Source organism: Lepidochelys kempii, chromosome 5 (assembly GCF_965140265.1).
Source record: "Lepidochelys kempii isolate rLepKem1 chromosome 5, rLepKem1.hap2, whole genome shotgun sequence".
Taxonomy (NCBI): Eukaryota; Metazoa; Chordata; order Testudines; family Cheloniidae; genus Lepidochelys; species Lepidochelys kempii.
The window spans coordinates 38,535,796-38,557,045 of record NC_133260.1 but is presented as its reverse complement, the minus strand read 5'-3'; the positions used below and the strand labels follow the sequence as shown (position 1 = coordinate 38,557,045).

Here is a 21,250-nt window from a genome sequence, read left to right as displayed (position 1 = left end):
AACATCCCGTAATTATATAGGCTATTCAACAAAAAGCCTATTGATTGTTAATTTTTTCTCTACAATTATATAGAATTTTAGAATGTATATTGAAATTGACACATTACCCTTAGCCTATCTCACAAAATACTTGTTTGCAATGGAAAATAACTTTATGATTAATGTAAATGCATTCTGCAAGTGGATTATGTGAAACTTATATTAGTGAACATGTTCTTGTAATATTGTTTTCCCTTGCTATGATTTGTAATTTCTACATCTAGCTATGTCTTTTATATTTAATCAGACCTCTGTGCTTTTAAAGCACTTGCTTTATTCTCTTTAATAATTCATATTTTCAATTGATTTATATAATGATTATCTACTGAATTCTTCTTCCATTACCAGCAGCAGGAATGTGCTCGTGCTTCATGAATCAGACATGATAAAAATTTTGATATGAACAATTAGCTCAGTGAGTTTGTCCACTGTATCTTGATTTTACTTCAAATGCAAACTCATTCAATTTTAAAAGATTGAGTAGAGCTGAAGAAAATTTACTGACAAAACAGAGTTTTGTCAGAAATTACTAGTTCATTGGAAATATCTTGCGAAAGCAAGTTGGGTTGATGAATTTTCATCAACTTTCAGACTGGATTCCAATGGAACTCTGCCCCGCAAGTTTCTGGGGAGCTGGGCTTCAAGCATCTCTGGGGTAGCCCCACCATATGGATGCCAAGTTGTTGGGGACCCTGGGGCAGCCCTTCTATGTCTAGCATTCCAGAATCTAGGCTCCCAGCTCTGTAGCAGGAAGCCTAGAAGCCGTGAGAATCCTGGCTCAAGCTGGGGCTCTTTGGGCTTCCAGGCTCCCTGGCATGGAATGTTGGGAGCCTGGAGGCCCTGAAATAAGCTTCCAGGGTCTCTGACTATGGGGCATTCATACCAGGAAGACTGCCTCAGATCCAAGGACTCAGGGCTTCCAGACTCCCAGGTCAGCTGGCAGTCTGGAAGCCCTGGGGTCTCTGGCTCCAGAGCAGTCTGCATGGTGGGACTGAAGGAGACCCTGAAAGCCCAGGAAGCTGCTTAGTGAAACTGACATAGTTGTCAGTTTCATGGGTACTGTGCACCATGTGTTGATGCTGTTTCCAAAAGTATTTGGAGCGGTGGGAGAGATTTCTCGTTTGTGAGAAATTTAAATATATATTTTCTGTCTAAATCAGACTGAATCCAAATTTCCACATTTTGACATTTCTGCTAAAATTAGAAATCTCCAGTTTTGGCTGGCTCTACTCAAGTAAAACTGAATGGTCATCTGGAAAATACTGTATAGTTTCTTAAATGGCATTGAAGATTTGCTTTAATGTAATGTAACTTGAATGGAATAAAGAATCTTCTTTTATATGTGGGATTGATAGATATTGTTATTTACTGGATTAAATCGCTAAATAAATGTTCCCTCTTTTGATTATCATATACTAGTTATCTGTTTAATACTTAGTTATATGTTTCTAACGTAATTTGGAATTGTTTCTATTACAACTCAATTTTCATTATACTCTCTTTATATTTACACAAAAGGAAAAAGTGCAATAGTTTTGTGGGCTGCACATCATCATCATATCAGGAAATGGAGATACAAAAGACAATATTCCCAGTATTTCTGCATGATAAAAGTATTCCAGTTTCCATGCACTCAGTCAGAAAAAAACAAATGCAGATTACTTACCTTCACTATTTCATTTGATGTTAGTGCCATTCTGAAGAAACACGAAAAGAATACACCAGTTTATCTGCCACACTATTAACAGCTGAAGTGCTTCAGCTGAACAAATTCTAAAGATATTTTCACCCTTGTCCTGTGGTAAACAAAGACAGATGAAAATGCATTCAGAAAATTTGCATTTTAGCTCCCTTGCTTTCATCCAGACCTTGGATTCTGTCCATTTTTCTGCATAGTTCTTTTTTTAGGCATGCACAAGTTTTTAAAAAGAGATGGGAAAGGTTAAGAATCCTAACTAATTAAAAATTGAATTTTCTTCATGAGTTGAAAATGTTATGTTTTATTTTATGGATCACTGTGCATTTAGCTGTGATTGATGAAGAGAACTCTAAGATGCTTATACACATACTAATGGATGGGTATGTCTAAGGCAACATTTCTCATATTCAAGGCTCACTTCAGCAATCTCTTCTGGGAAAGCTGCAGCAAATTCTGGGAAAATGGAAAAAGGAATATATTTTCAGTTAATTATTGTCAGTTAGAACTCTCTCAAAGGAAGAATGCTCTATATGTCTACTGAATGTTCAACAGACTTACTACCTTTTCTGAGTCTAACATGGAAATGGCCAGACAAGAAAAATTAAAATAAGCCTGCCCAGTCTATGTGTCTAATATACTAACAAAAAGGCATCATCACTTACAAGGTGAGGTGGTGCAGGCCTGGGCCAGAGATGAGGCCAGGATGTCAGTGTCTGGGCTCAAGGCTGAGCTAAAGTTCCTCAAGTCCATCTTCAACAAGGACCATGAGTGCTTCTGCATCATCTCCTGGAAGCTGGATGAGCTGCACTGCCAGTTTGTTCTACTGCCACCACCGCCAGGTTGCAGCCCGCAGCCACCACTGCTGATCACCATCCACTGCAGTGTCACAGAATCTTATCCCTCTTCATCACCAGTATGGCTTGTGGAATCAGATGACCCAAATCTGACTTCAGTGTTAGAGCGATTATAAGACATTAAGAAGAGCAATAGTCTGCTTCTTCAACTGAAGTGATTGCTATGTGACCTCTGCAGATTATACAACCTTCCTCGGTATCCAGATGTTGAGATGTTAGATCAGCCATTACCAAGAGGACTGAATTCAGTGACAGAAGAAGTAATGTCAGAAGAGGAGGAGGAGAGGGAAGTGAAGACATTGAAGACCTAGATCACTATGACATGAAGGGGGAAGAACCTGTTGATGGAAAGAAATCTGAGTATGAAGGCACTGAAAAAGAGAAACTTCTAAATTTAGAAAAAATTAGAAAGAATTAAAGATACCACCACCTAAATGGTGAAATGTCTGGGTCAGTCCAGGTTTCAGATTGACTTATGAAAGAGCTCAGGGATATATACAGATCAGAGTTATAAAACAAGGATTCATTCAGTGGAACTTATAAATGACAGCCTGTACAAGTGGCACGTTAAATTTCTAAAAGTTGATCCTGACAGCCCGTTATAGATCTTCAGGTCTTACAAGAAAAATAAGGTGTAGAGAATACATTTTGCTCAACTTCTCATTAAGGATAATTTTCCTTTAGATCCTCCCTTTGTGCAAGTGGTATCTCTGTGCTCATGGGAGGGTATGTCCTGGGTGGGGGTGCATTATGCCTGGAACTTCTTACTAAACGGGGCTGAAGTAATGCCTATTCAACACAATCAGTCATCAATGGCACTTTAGTCAAAGGAAAAGCCAGAGTACAGTTTGGAGCCAGTAAGAAGCAATATAATCTAGCAAGAGCACAGCAGTCCTATAAGTATCTAGTACAAATACATGAGAAAAATGGGTGATGCACTCCTCCAAAAGAAGGTGGTTAATATTGTGGAATGTTGTACACCTGCACCAATGTCAAACAAGCTCTTTTTTAAAATTTCCTTTCAACCAACACACACCCACACACACTTTCTCTCTCTATCTCTCTCAAGCTATGAGTGCCCATATAACAGCCATACTGAAGACTTTAGCTATTAGATAAATTAGTGGATAATCTGTCAACTGGCACATCAGTATAATTTACAGCCTTAGCATTTTGCTCTTATTAGATATCTTGGACTTAACAGTTTTGGCCTTCACTGTATTTGTCTCTAAGTTAAGCATATTTGGGCCACTTCCTCCCTTCTCCCTTTTTATTTAAAAGTGTAAACTTTTTAAAGGCAGCAACTGAGTTACTAAAAGATTATTCAGTAGGAGTCGCTCACTATTTTTTACCCTTTGCAGAACTTGTGGACTGCGGAGACTTGCATTTTTTGTATATGGAGTAGGGAAGAAGCACTGGCCACTCCTTTTTAAAAAATGGTATTATGGGAAGCTTAAATATTCTTTGCCTTAGGGGCAAATGCTGTGGCAATGTTTGAATAAACTGATCGAAGAGATATGTATCTTACATTTTTTTACAAAAATGCAAATGTGTAAAAGTAGTGTATAGAACATAGGACTAAGAGTCAGGAGAGTCACATATTTATCACTAAACTGTTAGTGTCGCTTTTGTATCTTTGCTCCTCAGTTTCTGCTTCTGTAAAATAGGAATAATAATACTGTTTGTACTTCACTTTGAGATCTGTGGATGAAAAGTGCTATGTAAATGCAAAGTGCTACTATTATTCATTATTATTATTAACCATAAAATAGTGATTGGTTTCCAAGAACAAATGCATACTCTAATATAGACATACAAATCTATATTGCTCTTCTTTACAATTGGGCACATTCTAAATGAAGCATGGGTAATCTTCTATGAATTAAAAGCGCTGTTCAACCAGAATTAGTTTCTGTAGATGCTGGCCCTCAGAAGTTCTTTAGGTCTGCTGTGTTATTCAACCAAAGAAACTAATTGTAATTCTTAAGGGAGGACATCCTTTCTTCTCTGTCCTTGGTAAGCCTAACTAGGCATGCTGCCACCTCAGCCCAACCCCCATTCTCCAGAACAGAGGACTCGACTCACCCAAATTGGTTGATTGTCTCTCACAGCAAATGCTTGGAAAGTCCCCCAGGTGCCTGTATTGCAGAAGTGAGTTCTTTCCCAGCTGACTAGATTTTCATTAGCTGTAGAAGAACTTTAAACAGGTGTGTAACAGGCTGATCTGCCCCTTTAAGGGACAGGGGCCATGGGGCCAGCCAGCTTTGTTCAATTATTAGATCCTGCTGGGAAGGAAACAGGTGATCCTTATAAAAGACTGAGAGCTCAGTTGGTGAGGTGCTGCAGAAGGGAAGGTGATTCCTATGGATGGCCCTGGAGCAAATAGACAGTTATATAGTGAAAGACTTCTGGACCCATGCAGTCTGTGTTGGTCAAGGGAATTGCTTTATTTTTCATTACTCTGCTAGGTTTTGTTTGAATTAATAAACCATGTCCTTAGGAAAGGCCCTTAAAGAGATCTGGGCAAGGTGTTTAATCCTTCCTAGACTGAAGAATTAGGCCAGCAACCTTACAAGGTGAAGTAAGAGAGCAGAATTTTGATTATATGCCCGTCTTGGTGAAAGCATCTGTTTCTGAGGCTGTTATGAGAGTTGTTTGTTTTAGCCATTCCTTTTTCTTTCCCAACAGCTGGAGTAACCTAAATTTTCTGGTGAACTTCAAGAATTGGCATGTCAACTAGCAAGAGTAATATATGCCAATTATTAATTATTTATTAGCAAGTAGTGGCCAATACTGCAATGTGTTAAGTCCCTGATCCAAAGAGCTCACAATCTAAGGAAATATGCCTTCACCTGTTGCTAATTTGATTGTCGTAGTGAACATTTTCAGAAGTGCTTAAGTCCCCTTTTCAAAAGTGACTTAAGAGCCTAACTCTAATTGGAAATTCCTAAACGACTTAGGAGCTTGAATCCTGTTTTTGAATGGACTAAGTCATTAAGCCTCTTTTGAAAATGGTACCCTTTGTTTTGCCTTTGTCTATCTCTTTTCTTGTAGTGGTGCCCATCACTGTAGTAGTATCTTTCCCTCCCACTCCCCAAAGGTATCCATTGCAATCAAAATTCTTTCCCCCAAAGAACTAAAAGATTATATGTATTAAAAATAAACAAGATGGACAGCAAAGCATGTTTCCCTCTTACCCAGCATGTTGAGTTGCCACACAGGAGAATTATTCCAAACTAGGGCCATAGGATGCGTATGTGTGTATTTACTTCTATAAGTATACAGCATTGTATGAATAATAAAAGGCAAATGTGCAAAACAAATAAGAATTCCTACCCCAAAGAGTATGTGGACCAAATATACATTACAAAAGGAGGCCTTCCATCATAGATTGACTGCTGAGGAACCAGGATAGCTGATGTTTTAGGGCCTGGAGGATCTAGAAAGTCACAGAACTGCTAGACTCAGTAAGTTTTATAAAATCAATGAGTTAATTTCAAACCAAGTTGGTCCTTGGTCTTGCACCTTTCTCATTTGTTATTTCTACTGATGAGTTGCTCTAACTTTTAGGAATAAGGACAATTGATGAGGATGGGTTTTTATTTTTTATTTATTTGCACTGGCAAAATCCTATGATCTATGAATAAAGAGTTTTATGTAAAGTTATAAATTGTCATCTGTGAAAGCTGATCATAGGTGCTACAAGAAACAGTGAGACTGATCTTCCATTAGACCATTTTTTTTTCAGTTACCTAATTGATCTTTGTCAGTATTCGACTCAGGCTTTTATTATATATTTTGTAGAAATGGTGTAAAATATGTTAAACTGCAACCATAAACTGTCTTTTAAAACAAACATCATGAACCTTAGTCATTGCTAGCAATCAGGCAATGGTGAGGGTAGGTATGGCATTGCACAGTTCTTTATTGTTTCATATCAAAATTATCCCTGTGAGATTCAACAGTGTGTTTTCTTCTTGAATGGTAATATGTGAAGAGATGGAGAAATAAGGCAGAAGAAGTAGGGTGGGTTGGAATGGAAGGACTCAAGGAACTGAGAGTGTTTTTTGCATTTCCATATTTCATGAACACTTTGTTGGTAGTGTCTGAAAGTTGTTGTCAGTGGCCTATGTGAAAGAGTTGGAACTCTCAGTTCAGTTCTTAGCAGAGGACTGTCCATTTAACAAAAATGATCACTGTTCATGTGGCACTAATTGACTCCATTGTTGACAGTTTCAGTATAAAGGCCAAGGAATGAATGGGGATGGAGGCTTAGTCCACACTAGAAAAGGTCTGCTGGTATAGCTACGCTGGCAAACCCTCTTAGTGTAGACAACTTACACCTGCAAAAAAAAAGTGCTTTTGACAGTATAGCTTGGGGTTGTGACATAAAGAGGGTTAGGTAACTGGGAGGGAATAAAGTCACTTTTTGGAGGCAGATTTTCAGGAAAGGTCAACAGTTAAGGGAGGGTCAAAGTTGGGTTCAATTTGGAGAGTATGGATAGGAAATCTACAGATGTGGAAGGGAGGTCATTTTGGGGATGTTTGCAGAGGAGTAATGGATGCACTTGCAGCGTAGTGATGGAGGAAAGAGGGGAAAAGCAGGGTGAACCATATGTGTTTGGAGGGATCAGAAATTGTGGGTGAAAATACCTACTTGGAGCAGTTTGAGTGCATACTCATCCACAGTGTTGTAAGACAGAAAATGTACCCTCTTATAAAGTAGGACAGATACTTGCATGGTACTTTGCCAAAATACCAGTGACAGAGCATGCGAACAGAATAATTGTTTGATTGAGTAGACAGGAAAGATGTCTGTTAAAAATGCATTAATGGTTTAAATTTCTATCATTTTTCATCATAATATTGCTATGTTTATTAATGACATGCCAGATTTAAAAATTATTGCCAGATGTAAAACTGAATTCAAATACTGTTACTTTTAAGAATCAATCAAAATATCTAATTCATACTGTGTATGAAAGCCTCCACAAATTAATTTTATCAAATTGTTATTCAGTGCCATAAGTATGGCTGTTTTTATTTAGTGTACAGGAGTGCAAAACGTATCAGACTGAAATTTTAAAATAACTGTATTTGAAAAAAATGCTGTCTTGAGCTGAAACTACTGTATTGTAAATTTCAGCTGAATGATTTTTCTACAGGCAGTTACAAACTCCTGAAACTCGTGGTTTATAATGGAAAAGCTTGATTCAGCCTTCACTCCAGCAGCAGGCACAGCATCGCTATAATTAAACCTTCCTCGCGTTGATTCACAGCCAGGATTAGTCGCGGAGAGAAGAGAGAGTTTAATCATCGGGGAAGAAGAAAGACGAGGGGACGATTCAAAGTGGGAGCAGAGGACTTCTGAGCCTGATATGGGAACGATTAAAAATATAGTATAATGCTGAGAAGCGAAGGAGTTAAAAGCCTACGGTTCCATCTTTACTCAGTCAATTTAGCAGCGACATCCACTCTGTGGTACTTTGCTACTTGAAGTCACTTTCCATTCTGAGTCCAAGTGGGAGAGAAATAGAAGGCAGACAAGCAGCAAAATGCTATCTAATGCATGCTTACTTCGCTTGCCTTCAAGAAGCAAGAGAAAATCTCCAAGGAGCTTTTAAAGGATGAGAAGAATCGGAGAAATTAGCAATAGAAACTCGTCTTAGGTCATATCTAGTCCATCCCTCTGCCTGGGCTGGGCCGTTCGTTTTATTCTCCAGTGCCAGCTTCAGTCTCACAGAGCAGCTCTAGAGCTTGCTCCAGTCTCTTCTGCGCTTTGTTCTCCCCAGCGCTCCAGCCCGGCTCTCGGTGCTTGAAGCCACGAGGCTTCATCATCAGCTCCCGGCGTGACCCGGAGTGTTTTTGCGGGGAGAGGGCAGCAGCTCTCGCTCCCTGCGGCAGCTGCTCCTCGCGGAGTCCGGGGAAGTGAGGCAGGAGCTGTCCAACTTTTCAGCGCGGTTTCCCCGCGGCGCTGCTGAAGGGGGGAAAAGGCGGCAGCCTGCGGAAAGGGCTGCTGAACAGCTCCCCGCTGCTCGGGAAGCAGCAGCCGCCTGCAGCGCGGAGGTGCCCCCGCCGGCCCGCCCGAGGCGAAGGAGCGAGCATGGAGGCAGAGGACGGCGGCAGCTGCTTATCCGCGCTGGCCAACAGCGGCGACAGGGCTGGCGGCGGGGGGAGCCTGAAAGCCCCCAAACATCTGTGGCGGCACGAGCAGCCCCAGCTCCGGCAGCCGCCGCCCCAGTGCCCCCAGCCTCCGCAGCCGCCGCCGCCAGCCTCCCGAGGCCGCTACTTGGCCGGCAGCGGCAGCCGGGTGAGGCACCGCGGCTACTCGGACACGGAGCGCTACCTGAACTGCCGAGCCATGGACCGCGCGTCGTACGCCGTGGAGACCGGCCACCGGCCCGGCTTGAAGAAATCCCGGATGTCCTGGCCCTCGTCCTCCCAGGGACTCCGACGGTAGGAAGGGGCTGGGGCGCGCTGCCTGCGGGCGGAGAGCTCCCGCTCTCCCTCCATCGCCGCTCCCGCGTCCCCCGCTCCTGGCTGGTGGGGCTGGGGGGGGGAGGCTGGCGGCATTGGGGTGACTGCCAGGCGTTCCCGCCATCTGCGCCCGCCCCCCTCCCCCCAGCCCAGAGCCCCCTTCTGTGCGCCCGGCAGCTGTTTGACAGGAAGGGCCATTGCTGGGGGGTGGGATGTGAGAGGAATCCGTGGGGGAGGATGACAGGGAGGGCAGGTTAGGGAGGGCTGGGTAGGGGCCGGCAGGACAGAAGGGGGGGGGAGGCACCAGGGCAGAGGTGAGACCTGTAGTGAGGGCTTTGGGGAAGGGGGCTGGGGGGGCATCAGGACACAGGCGCGAGGGGAGGTAATGAGGGCACAGCTGCGGGGGAGAGGTGTATGCTGTGCCAAGCCACCTTGGAATTGGGGGCCACTTACTTAGCAGCTGAGTCCTGAGTCAGGCTGTAGTTGGATGGCCAAGAGGAACCGAGGAAGAACTTGTCTTTTTATCATACAAATAGGGAGAGACTTTGACACCCCGCCACCCCCACCCAAAGCAACCCACCACCAAACACGTGGCTGATTTGGGAAAGTTTGAGAGCAAAATGTATAATCATCTTCCCCAGAAATGTGTTCATTCATTACATAGGCTCATTATAGCACATCACCCACTGCAGAGCGCCTGGCTTAGCGGGAAGGGGACCCCTTTCTCCTTCTCCCTGCTACTCGCTCCTCATTAAAGAGAATCTAAAAGATGCACTGCTGCTTTCATTACAGTGCTATCTTAGGAGGATAAAATGTTGGTACTGAGAAGGGGAGGGAAGGATGAAACCAGTGCTGTCAACATAAGGTTCCAATCATAACCGTTTTGTGTGAAGGTGAGCAGTGTAACAGATCCAGGGTTAGAGACTTGCTAGGATTTATGGGTTAAATGGAGAAATAGACTAATGATTTTTTTTAGTCAGAGGGAGGAGTCCATCATATAATAGTCTATGGTCCCCTATTAAGTGAGCTATATATTATTTTGCTGTGTGCAGCTAAATGGTCCCTACTTTGCAGTTTATGGGCTATATAGAGTGATACCTTTTTTTTAAACTGAACTCTCTGTTACAATCAATGGGTAGTTTTGCTATAAAACTGATGGCAGGGTGTAGTTCAATTTATAATTCTTCATTTGCAGCAAGTAGAACCACTTCCTTTAGTTGGAAAAACGACACCTTTGAATCTGAATATTAGGTGGACATTGTGAATAAAGGCTTGTAGTGAAATGTGGGAAGAGGAACTTTGAACTGCAGTTAAATATTGATAAGATTTTTTTTTCTAATTTGGATGGTCAGACTCCTACAGTGTGGTATGCTTTGTGAATAAATACCAGAGAATTATTTTGTGCATACTAGAGCTCTACAGTAGGTGACCTTGTGCATGGTATGATTGTGCCCCTCTGGTAAACTGTGAGAGACACACACATGCTCTCTTGCACTCAGTTACTCTGTTTCTGCACAACACTAGCCCTAGTCTCCATTTTATACATAGTACATAAAAATAATTTCAACAACTAAAATTTAGAATTGTATTTTTACTTGGTCTGTCTTTAATATCTTTTGTTTCAAGTGACAGTTCCACTATTAAATCTTTGTATCCCTTATGTGAGCTTGTGTTTGTCCATAATTATTACATTGATTTTAACACAGAGATTTAAGTGAACAAATAATAATGTCTAAGAATGAACTATCTTCTATTTTAATAACCATTTGAATGTATTACAGTATTTCAATAGATAAAAACATTCACTGTATGGTTTAGGATTTTAGTTTTCGAGAATAAATGTTGATTCTTTACTTGAAACAAGTAAAGTAGTATAGCTGGTGTGAATCACAAAATGATGGCATAAGTATTCAGCATTTTCCCATATTGTGACTGGTCTTAACACATTCTCAGGGTTGCATGTACGTAGTACTCAACTAATCAGTTAGTGAGAGGGTGAGAAGCCAAGGGAAAAAATGCTGCTATTGCTTTTTCCCTTCTCTTTTTGTATCATTTTGGAGTTTTTAGTAACTAATTGTTCTTCAGAATAGAGAAATGTGTAGGAGCTTAAAATTCTCCATGAACATTGTGTTAATAATATTGTTTTGACTAAACCATGCTACTTTATAATTCAAGGGTTTGTAGTGGTTATTTTCATCTTATGTTCTAGGAAACACATGCTTCAGATGCATCTATTTTTCTGAAGTAAGGAAGAAAAGTGGTGTAAGGAAGCTTAGCTAAAGTGTATTTGTTGACAACATAAATGAATACACAAAGTAAAATATTCTGATTGAAAACAGGTAACGGTTGAATGTAAAATCAAAATGGACTGTAACAAATTCTATTTAAATGTTTAAAGATATTGAAGAAATTTTAGAAAGATCAGGTTTTCTAGAGCTTTGATAGGGGATCACTTACAACTTAAATCCCAAGTGTTATAGCAGTGTTGCTGTTTTCATTATAAACAAAAAAGTACCTGTAGCAATATACTCCCTTAGTATTTCTGTATAATTTGTATTTTGAGCAAAATTTTTTGAAAAGAAGGTAAGTCTTTAGGAGTACTTCAGTTCATTTTTGGTGACTTTCCAGAGAAGGCTTTGTTTAATTTGTGTTTTTAGTACTACTAGATAATTTAAGCTATTTGTCAGAAGAACATCTCTTTAAAAATGCTTCATGGATGGATCGATTCCCTGGGGACATACTGGCTAGTATGATGGATGTTTCTAATTTTTTTTAAATTCATAAAATCAGAAAATAGGACACAACTTGTTTATAGTGTCTATGTAGAAATGGATATCATACCATATTGTATTAAAGGGATACAGTTAAATAGTGTTGACTCAAAATTTAGATTGTGTATAAGAGTTTTTACAAAATGTACTGGAGTGCAATTTGAAAACTTGGTCATGATTTTTTAAAACCTACTCAGTGAAAACATTTTTAAAGTTCCTTCTGTAGTGTTTTAAGCTTTACCTGCAAAATACTCAAACTCATGCATAACTGTGTTGTGCTAGAACATGAGAACAAGAAAGTGAATTTGTTAAAACCAAAGTTAAACAGGCCAATCTAGTTTTATTATCCAAACTGAGGAAAATTAAAAATTAAAAACAACTTCCCCCAACCCCCAAAAAGTAAGCATAAATGGCAAAGAGAATTAGGTGTTTAAAAATGCAGTTTTTTATAATATGGTACTGTTTTATTAATTATATTTATTACAGCAGTGTCTAAGGACAAAAAAAAGAATGGGGCCCCATTGTGCTAGACCACTTACAAACAGAGTAGCAGACAGTTCCTGCCATAAAGATCTTACAATCTAAACAGACAAGACAGACACTGGGTGGAGAAAGGGGCAGAACACAAAAACAAGTGAACAATGTGATAGTGAAAATGTCATGTTAGTTCCATGCATTTTGGGGGTGGAGGACTGAGGGAGGCTGCAGGGAGTTGGTTAGGAGGGGATCAGCTAAAAGGAGAACACAGAAAATGAAATATTGTTTATAAATATAATTTTAATGCAGTGTCTCTTTATAATTACCACTGCACTTCTTTAAGAATAATTTATTGTAGTACACTTTTTTTTCAAGAAACCCAACAATATTTCATTACATAGAAAAGTACATCAGAATCATTGTGTCATCTCTTCTTAAATGGAGAATTATCCCCTGTATTTTAAAATTTGAAGGTAATCTTGAATTCATGTACACAGGAAGGCTAAAGGAAGCAGTGTAGTTCATTAGGTAGTTGGGAACTAGAAGTCAGGTGACCTGGGATCTTTTCCTGACTTTGCAACTTGCTCACTGTGTGGCCTTGGACATGTCAATTAACTTATTGGTTCCTGACTGTGGTTGTGTATAAAATATGGATAGAAATACAGCAATTACTAATCTCTGTTAAAGTATTCTGAGATAATTGAATGAAAGGCGTGATATGTAAGTGTAAAATATTACTGAGTTTAACTTCACCACGTGGTATTTTCATCTCCAGTTTTTCTATTTGAAATTTGTGACTTCAGAAAGGTACAGGATGGAGCTGATGATGTAGTAAGTAAACACTGGGATACATCTTACATATACAACATTTCAATTTACCATTGGGGCTAGTTGCCATGTCTCTACATAATATTTCTGCAGCCTTGTAAACCACAATCTAAAGGGCTACAGGTATTTGTACGATTGTTGTAATATAAAAGAGGTCTGATTTGTTTTGCAATTTTATTACAGACGTCTCTTCTAAATCTACTCTATTTACTAGTCAATTATATTGAAGGCAAATAGAGGAATGTGAAATAAATACAGATTTTTTGCAAATAACTGGAATACCTGCTCCATTTGGTGAGTTAAATGGTTTTATGTTAGTAATAGGAAAACGATTTGACTCAGATTATTCACTTGCCCACCACTGTTCCAAAAACTTTGAGTTCTGGATTCCTGTTCTCACAGACCCAGTAATCTATCGTCTGTTAGACTCCAGAACCAGCCCTTCTTACTGTAAAATATTTCTGGACAGGGTGTTGCCCAGGTTTTTAGAGCTCTGGGTCATTTCAGGCCAGATTTCCCTTTATACCCTGAGGGCTAAATGACCAAAAAGTACATGGTGCAATTTGTGTGTGTGTGTGTATATTGTCATAATTTCAGGCACCTGTGTTCCCCCTCAGTGGTCCACCAAGGACACCCATGATTATTATGAGTTTCTGACTCCCAGATGTCACTTCTCCTGGGCAGAGACCAGCGTCTCACTCCCTCCTAACTGGAGATTTTAATGCTGCACATCATACACCACAATGCTCCCTGTCATACACCATAATATCCCCAGCAAGCCAAACTGCCTAAAAATGCCACAGTCTTTTCTCTGCGTTCCCTCCAAGGGCTATGTCTATTGCCCACAGTTTTAAGTTACCACACAGATCCTTGTAAGGGAGCATATTCATTCTTAAGGTAAGAGCATTGCTGTGAAAACATATACAAAATTAAGTTTCTACACATGTGTTAAAAAGTCTATCAGAAGACACTCCCAACTCCAGCCTGGGATTGGATTTTCCCTGTGATTACAAGTTCACATCTGTTTTAGAACCAGAACAAAAGCTGGGCACATCAGCCATTTATTTATGCAGCTCAGGCCTTTGGCCTTGGCCTTCTGTAGTATGTAATCAGCGGATGATGACCACCTCCTTAGGACATAGCTTCAAAAAGGTTTTTATATAACCTGAGTTGGGGAATTTGCATTAACATCTTCCTTAGGATTCCCCAGGAGTTCCACTTAACACTTATGGTCTCCAAAGTTCATAGCTGTCTAGCACATTTTCAATATATTCTTTTGAACTCCCCGGTCTCACATCTGTCCTATCTACACCCCCCCGCCCCAAGAGGTTATGTACAATCCTGGTACCTCATCACCCCCTTGTGGCATAGCTAGTGAGACGCAAGGTTTCTGTGGCTACAGCTCTAGGTACTAGAAAAAATCATTATCACTTCACAAATCTGGGCAAAAAAATGATTGATAGCTCTAACAGAATGCAAGGTTCTTTTCATCCCAAGTCACACCTTTGATCTTTTGCTCAGTTTGAAACTTCTCTTTTGATCAAGTATCAGAGGAGTAGCCGTGTTAGTCTGTATCCACAAAAACAACAAGGAGTCTGGTGGCACCTTAAAGACTAACAGATTTATTTGGTCATAAGCTTTCGTGGGTAAAAACCCCCACTTCTTCAGATGCATGGAGTGAAAATTACAGATGCAGGCATAAGTTTTTTTGATCAGTTATTCACCTTAGTTATGCCCTAAGGACCTCCATGCAATCCAAGACAAGTGAGGGCTATGGTATTTTCAAACTTGACATACCAACAAAAACAGCTTTTCAGAATGTGGTGACAGCCTGTATAATAGCAGTAATGTTTAGGAGATTTGTCATTTACTTCTCTGGCAGCTGTTTATTGCTTTGTTTACTACTATATTCAAAGTGTTATTGGAACCTAGATATTGTAATGATTGGCATACTTTGAATCCCTGAAAGATACAAATACTTTTCTGAACTTAATAAATATTGTTGGACTAATGTCCATTATGAATTGTCCAGAAAGTAATTTAAACAAATAATTCTTATATATTTCAAAATTGCATTGATATAAGTGACTATAGCATCCTACTTTTAATTTTAATTTTCCTTCCAGTGATTGCTTCAGTTTTACATCTTCAGATTACTTAGTTATGTGATTTGAAATGCTCTGTAATTACAAATAGCTAAGTTTTATGCTGTATGAAATTATAAGAATAAATATTGACTTTTAAAATGAGGGTATTTATATTTGCAAAATATGTTTGTTTGAAGAACATTCATTTCATTGCATGTGGGTGTTGGTTTCCTTCTTTGTTAAATATAGGAATGTGATACTTGCGTGTGACATGTTCATCTTAATCAAGTAAAAGTAAAATGGAACAATTTATATTTAACAGACATTGCCTTATTCTTTCTGACCTCTTTTTGCCTAAATTTATTACAATCATTATTTAATTTATTTCACAATGGAAACTGTATTCTCTAATAATTCTTCAACCCTAATAGAACCAGAACCATTTAAATTAGGTTTCAGTGTAGTCATGTTTAAATGTTATTTGAAGTACCTGTTCAAGGAATAGATGTACTTCTTACAAATAAGCTAACAGGAGGCAATAGTGCCAGCTCTCTGGTGTTTTTTCACCTTTCAGCTGACCTTCCATAAGCTGGAGGGGTCAGAGCTGATGGCACATCCACTATCTGTGTACCGGTTGCCCCTCCAACTCCTATCCATATGAATCCTACTGGAATTTCCCAGGCAGGTTAATTTTGATCATCATCAACTTAGGTAGGTGTCTTTTCTGCATTCTGAAACCTCCTTTAGGGGAGAGATCCTGGAGGCAGCCTCCGTTAGGGAAACCTGTGAGACCAAGCCTATTTCGGAGATTTTTTGCTATGTGACAAGTGCATATATGAGTGGAGAGGCAAGAAAGGGCAGGTCTGAAACATGTGCAGAAACACAGGACTTTTGTGCAGATGGCTTTACATCTATATGCATAGGCCAGGATGTACAGGTTCTGAGACTAAACCTCCTGCTGATTCTGGGGATGTGGGAAAGGTGTGAGGAAAGGATATCAGACAAACCCCATTCTTTACAATCTAAAGAACAAGGTTCACAGATCCATTACAATAGGTACTTTATTCTGCTTATAGCTTGGTGGCAGAACCAAACTTGTCAGTCACTGGTAGCAAGAGAATATCATGTCTACCTGGCTCAGCCAGGCCTCCTTGCTGTAGAGTTTTTTTTTTCTGAGGGAAATGCTATACTTTCATTTCTAAGTTATGACTAACAGTGTAGCTCAATAATGTCTCCATCTAATTTCAGTCTGTGTCCTGGGGCTCCACTTGTCTTTTTGCAGGGGAGATTGTCCTCTGAGCTCTGCTTTCACTTCTGGGTGTGTCTACTCTGCAATTAAACACTCCTGGCTGGCCTGTGTCAGCTGACCCAGGCTTATGGGGCTCAGGCTAAATGGCTGTTTAACTGCAGTGTACATGTTCAGGCTCAGGCTGGAGCCCAGGATCTGGAACCCTCCTGCCTCGCGGGGTCCCAGAGCCCAGACTCCAGTCCAAGCCAGAATGTCTAAACCACAGCTAAACGGCCCCTTAGCCCTAGCCCCATGAGCCTGAGTCAGCTGACACCAGCCAGCTGCAAGTTCTTAATTGCCGTGTAGATGTGCCCACAGGCTGCAGGGAGAGAACTAAGCTGAGAAAAGCCAGAGAAAAAGGGAAGGGTCTTTGTCCCCTTCCTCACCCTTGAGTGTTTTGTTGGGGAGTTCAGTCTTTGATTAGGGCAGAGAAAGTCCTTCCCACTCCAGCCTAGATGATGCATGGTTGCACTGGCCTTCCTTTCTGGGCAGGAAAAGGGGCATGCAGGATTGGAATAGCTGGCTTTGGGGGCAAGCATCTCCATGAGGCAACTGTTGCCGGAAGGGCAGCATGCCAGAACAAAGATTGTGCCTGGATCCCACACCAACAGCCACATCTCTTACAGTGTAACTCAGCCACCTATTCCCATTGAGCCTCAGAAAGAGGGCACAACAAACAGGGTAGACATTGCCAATACTGGAGAGTGGAATAAGGGACCTTTGGGTCCTGCCCCTTCCCCTGTCGCCACCTATATAACAGACCTCCTAGAGCATCCCTACTCCTATCCCAACCTGTGGGGAAACATAGGTTTATCTGACCCATATGGACCTCATACAGTAGAAATGGATAGAGTCTCTAGGAAACCAATTTTTGTACCCTGGGTTAGTAGCTTCCCTGAGAGAGAGACAAGTTGGATTAAGCAGAGTGGAAACTGCACCCAGAACTATACTATCTCATTGAAAGTCAATTAAATGAGCTGGCAGTTAATCTCCTTGCACCTATAAACAGCAATAAAGCACCCTGTGAACTCTCCATATGTCAGGGCTTAGGATACAAATTTTGAATTATCTCTTGCACGGTGGGGCAAGGTCTCTGCTATATTCCTTCTCATCTCTTCCATTGTTTCCCTGGGGCATACAAAAGATAGCAAGGAGAAAGTACCAGTGAGATACTGTTTAACCTAGGCTTGGACCTTCCTATGTCAGTGTCTCACAGAAGAAAAATGTTAAAAAATCCAGTCCTCCATACAGCAACAGACATATTCAAAATGGATACTTGGATCAAGTGATTATTGCTCTCATGGGTCATAGAAAGAATTTAATGAATAACTGCCTGAAGCAAAATCCATTATTCAAATGCCACTTTAAACAAGTGAAACATAGCCTTTAATTCCTCCAGGATGACATTGTTGTGAGTGTATGAATGTCCAAGCCACAAGATCTAGTCTTTGTACTGTAATGTTCTTAGCATGTTCACAAGAAGAAATTTGTATAAACCCTGACGTTAAATGCTTCTTTAGGAGCATCTATCCTGATTCCAGCCCCATAAGGTTACAGAGCATGATCTTGGAACCTCATTCTGGTCCTAGTAGTAATATTTTAAGTGAATCCCTGTGGCAGGTGCCATTATATCTCCTATCCATTAAAGTAAACGTTAGGAGCACTAATAATCTCCTAGCAGAAAAGTCCTGTGTCCTGTAATGAGATCTGCTAGCTTGCCATATGGCTATCAATACTTACATTTACCAAATTCTGCATATTGGTCATAGTCTTCTGTCACAAATGGCATTGGCTAAAGACTTTTTCATGCTTCAGTGCCCAGTGGATGATCTAGGATCCCTAATATACCTCATTTTGGGATGTCGATATGTAAAGGATTATCCTTCTTCCCACTCTGGCGGCACACTGCTGTGAAAATCTCACTGCAACAGCTGATCTCAGCAAAATGAAGAATAGAAACATTTATCTATGCTTACTTGAAAATTTTGTTTCTTTGAGTAATAAGGTCCATGTACCTGGCCAACCCTGAAGACAAATGGATCATCCAGAATAGAGATGAAAATTGGCATCCAAAGATTCAGGTTTATTTCATTTGGGAAAATTAATCCCCACACTCTGCAGCAGGAGAAACTGTCGTATTTTTTCCTTTACAGTATAGTTAACGCAATGTGTAATTTTAGGATAGTAGAATGGAATTATCCTGGCTATTTGTCCTGTAGTTATCTCGACTACAGAGAACTTCACTCATTCATTCCCCTGCTGCCAATGATTGACAGGTCTTGTTCTGCCTCAAACGGCAAGTAGGCTGAAGCACCCATTTAAAAAGATTTGTGGACCTTAGAATGAAGAAAGGAAATTTTCAGGTAAACGCAGTTTAAAATGTTCCTATTTTAAATTTGATAGAACATGGAGAATTAAACTGATGAACTGATCACTGTTGCTCACTCTAAAATTCAGCATAAGTCATTTTAACTAAACCCTGAGTTTTATTCGATTTTTGATCCACAAGTAGAAACTATAAATCTCCATATAGTACAAACAAAATGTTAACTTAGTATGATTTGTATTATATTTATAGGAAATTGTAAAACTGGATTGTATAGAGTGCAATTTTGGAAAACGATTTATTTTTTAAAATTCATGAAAATTTATGGAGAATATTAATTTTGGTCTGCATTTGTTTTTCAGGGAGTAAAAACCAGAAGCTTGGACATGTGTAATAGTACCTGTGGGTCTTAGCTACTTTCCATTGATTACTTTAGGCCAAATTAATAATAATAATTAGAACTGAGCAAAAAATGTTGGCCAATATATTCACCGAAAAAAATGCAGTTTCAGGTGAACAAAAACTATTTGTGAATTCAATCCAAATTTGCAAAAAATAGTTTTAGCCAAAAAAAATTAATTTTTTTAAAGTTAAAACATTTTATTTTGAAATTTAGCTAGCTTTATTTAAAGAAACAAACAGAATCCCTGAAAATAAAACAAAGTGAAAAGATATTAATTTTATGTCAGACAAAACATTTTGTTTGACCCAAAAGAGCATTGTTTTGGTTTTTCATTTCAGTGAGGAAAAAGAAATTCCATTTCAAGTCAATCTAAAACTTTTTTTTTTTTTAAAAACTCTGTTTGTTCAGCCATCACACTGAAAAATCATTGTCTCAGCTCTAATAATAATAATAATTAATAATTACCAGCTGGACAATGGGATGGGAGGAGGTATTTTTTCATATTCTCTGTGTGTATATATAATGTCTGCTGCAGTTTCCACGGCATGCATCTGATGAAGTGAGCTGTAGCTCACGAAAGCTCATGCTCAAATAAATTGGTTAGTCTCTAAGGTGCCACAAGTACTCCTTTTCTTTTTGCGAATACAGACTAACACGGCTGTTACTCTGAAACCAATAATATAATATTTAGCTCTTATATAACACATTTTATCTGTAGATTATTTAATTTCATGCCTGGTTTATGTGATTCTGTGGTTATGGGGTTTATCCATTTGGGGCTAAATTAAGTGAATTGCTGAATGCTATCAGCCCTTATTGTAGTCCGTTCGAGGTAAGGATGCTCATTACTATGCAGAATCAGGCCCTTTATAATGCTTCCCTCTTCCACCATAACCAACAGAATTTTTCAAAATGTTTGAGAAATTATTACAGTCAAAAAGGGATTTTTTTTTAACTGCACACTGTGGTAATCAAATGAAACTGCTTATTGTAGTTTTGTTCTTCAGTATGTGCATCCAATTTTTTCTTTTCTTGGTGACAAGTTCTCAAGTTCCTTTCTACATATGAAGTCTCCATTCCACAGACTCCCCTCCTCAGGGGATGAGAGAACAATTTAATGGGAGTCTTCAAAAGCTTCTAGAAACTGTGTCTTACCCTCAGAGTATAATCAGCCAATAGTTTGTTCTTATGTTCTACTGTGTCTACACACAAAGTCAGCAAATGACAAACTTTATTTCACTGGTTTTATTGCCAGAGAGCTTTTGGGTGGAGTTCTATCAAAGGTCATAGAACCTTGTCTCCACAAAGTGCAGTCTGGTTATATTAAACTCAGGCCTGATCTACCCGTAGGCTGATCTAGCTGCATTGCTAGTTGTGTATTATTAGGAAAATCAATTTGTAATCTATATTGCAAGGATTATTTGCTTTATTATCTTTTATTTTATTCTACTGGCCATAGACAATATAAGCATATAGTGGTGTTTTTTATTTGATTACAGAATTCTGTTAAATTTTAATGCACTGTCTAAAAGACTTTTGTTTTTGAAGTAGCCACTCAAGCCTAATTCTGATAAGTCTGCAGTCTCATCATAGACTATGGAGAACAAGGCTTTTTATTGTAAAAGTACATTGTCAAATAATTCAGAAAAGTCATAGTTATGTTGGATGATGAAACTAAGAGGTTTACATTCCTTCCACAGTATGAGCTATTACAAAATGTGCAGGTAGAAATATCTGCCTTTGCTTTCACTTGACTGGAGAGGTATGCTGGTGTTTAAAAGGTCTCTACTTCAGAATGGACAATCGGTTTTCAATTTCAAATAACTTCCTACAGGAAATGATTACTGTAGTTTTAACACATGTTCATTTTCATGGCAACCCTCTTTAAGATGAGGAGAAAAACTTAAAGTTGGGTGTACAAAAGGCAGACATCCCTTACTGAACATAGCAGTTCAATATGGATGGAGAAATTTGGTAGTATATTTATTAATGAGAAAGTAC

General features: G+C 39.6%; 1 protein-coding gene and 1 pseudogene across 2 annotated transcripts in view; both read left to right on the top strand.

Annotated features, from left to right (window-relative positions):
• The first annotated feature begins 2,441 nt into the window (after window positions 1–2,441).
• On the top strand, window positions 2,442–3,553 carry LOC140912033 (ubiquitin-conjugating enzyme E2 Q2 pseudogene; annotated as a pseudogene).
• A 4,585-nt stretch (window positions 3,554–8,138) lies between these two features.
• The window catches only part of PDE4D (phosphodiesterase 4D), a 769,499-nt gene continuing 756,387 nt past the window's right edge, over window positions 8,139–21,250 (top strand). Inside the window, exon 1 of one of the 2 annotated variants that reach the window (XM_073343989.1) lies at window positions 8,139–9,048. In XM_073343989.1, coding sequence (XP_073200090.1) covers window positions 8,696–9,048 — 353 coding nt within the window. In that variant the 5' untranslated portion in view covers window positions 8,139–8,695. The remainder of the gene's footprint in view (window positions 9,049–21,250) is intronic. The other variant, XM_073343991.1, reaches the window with a different exon arrangement.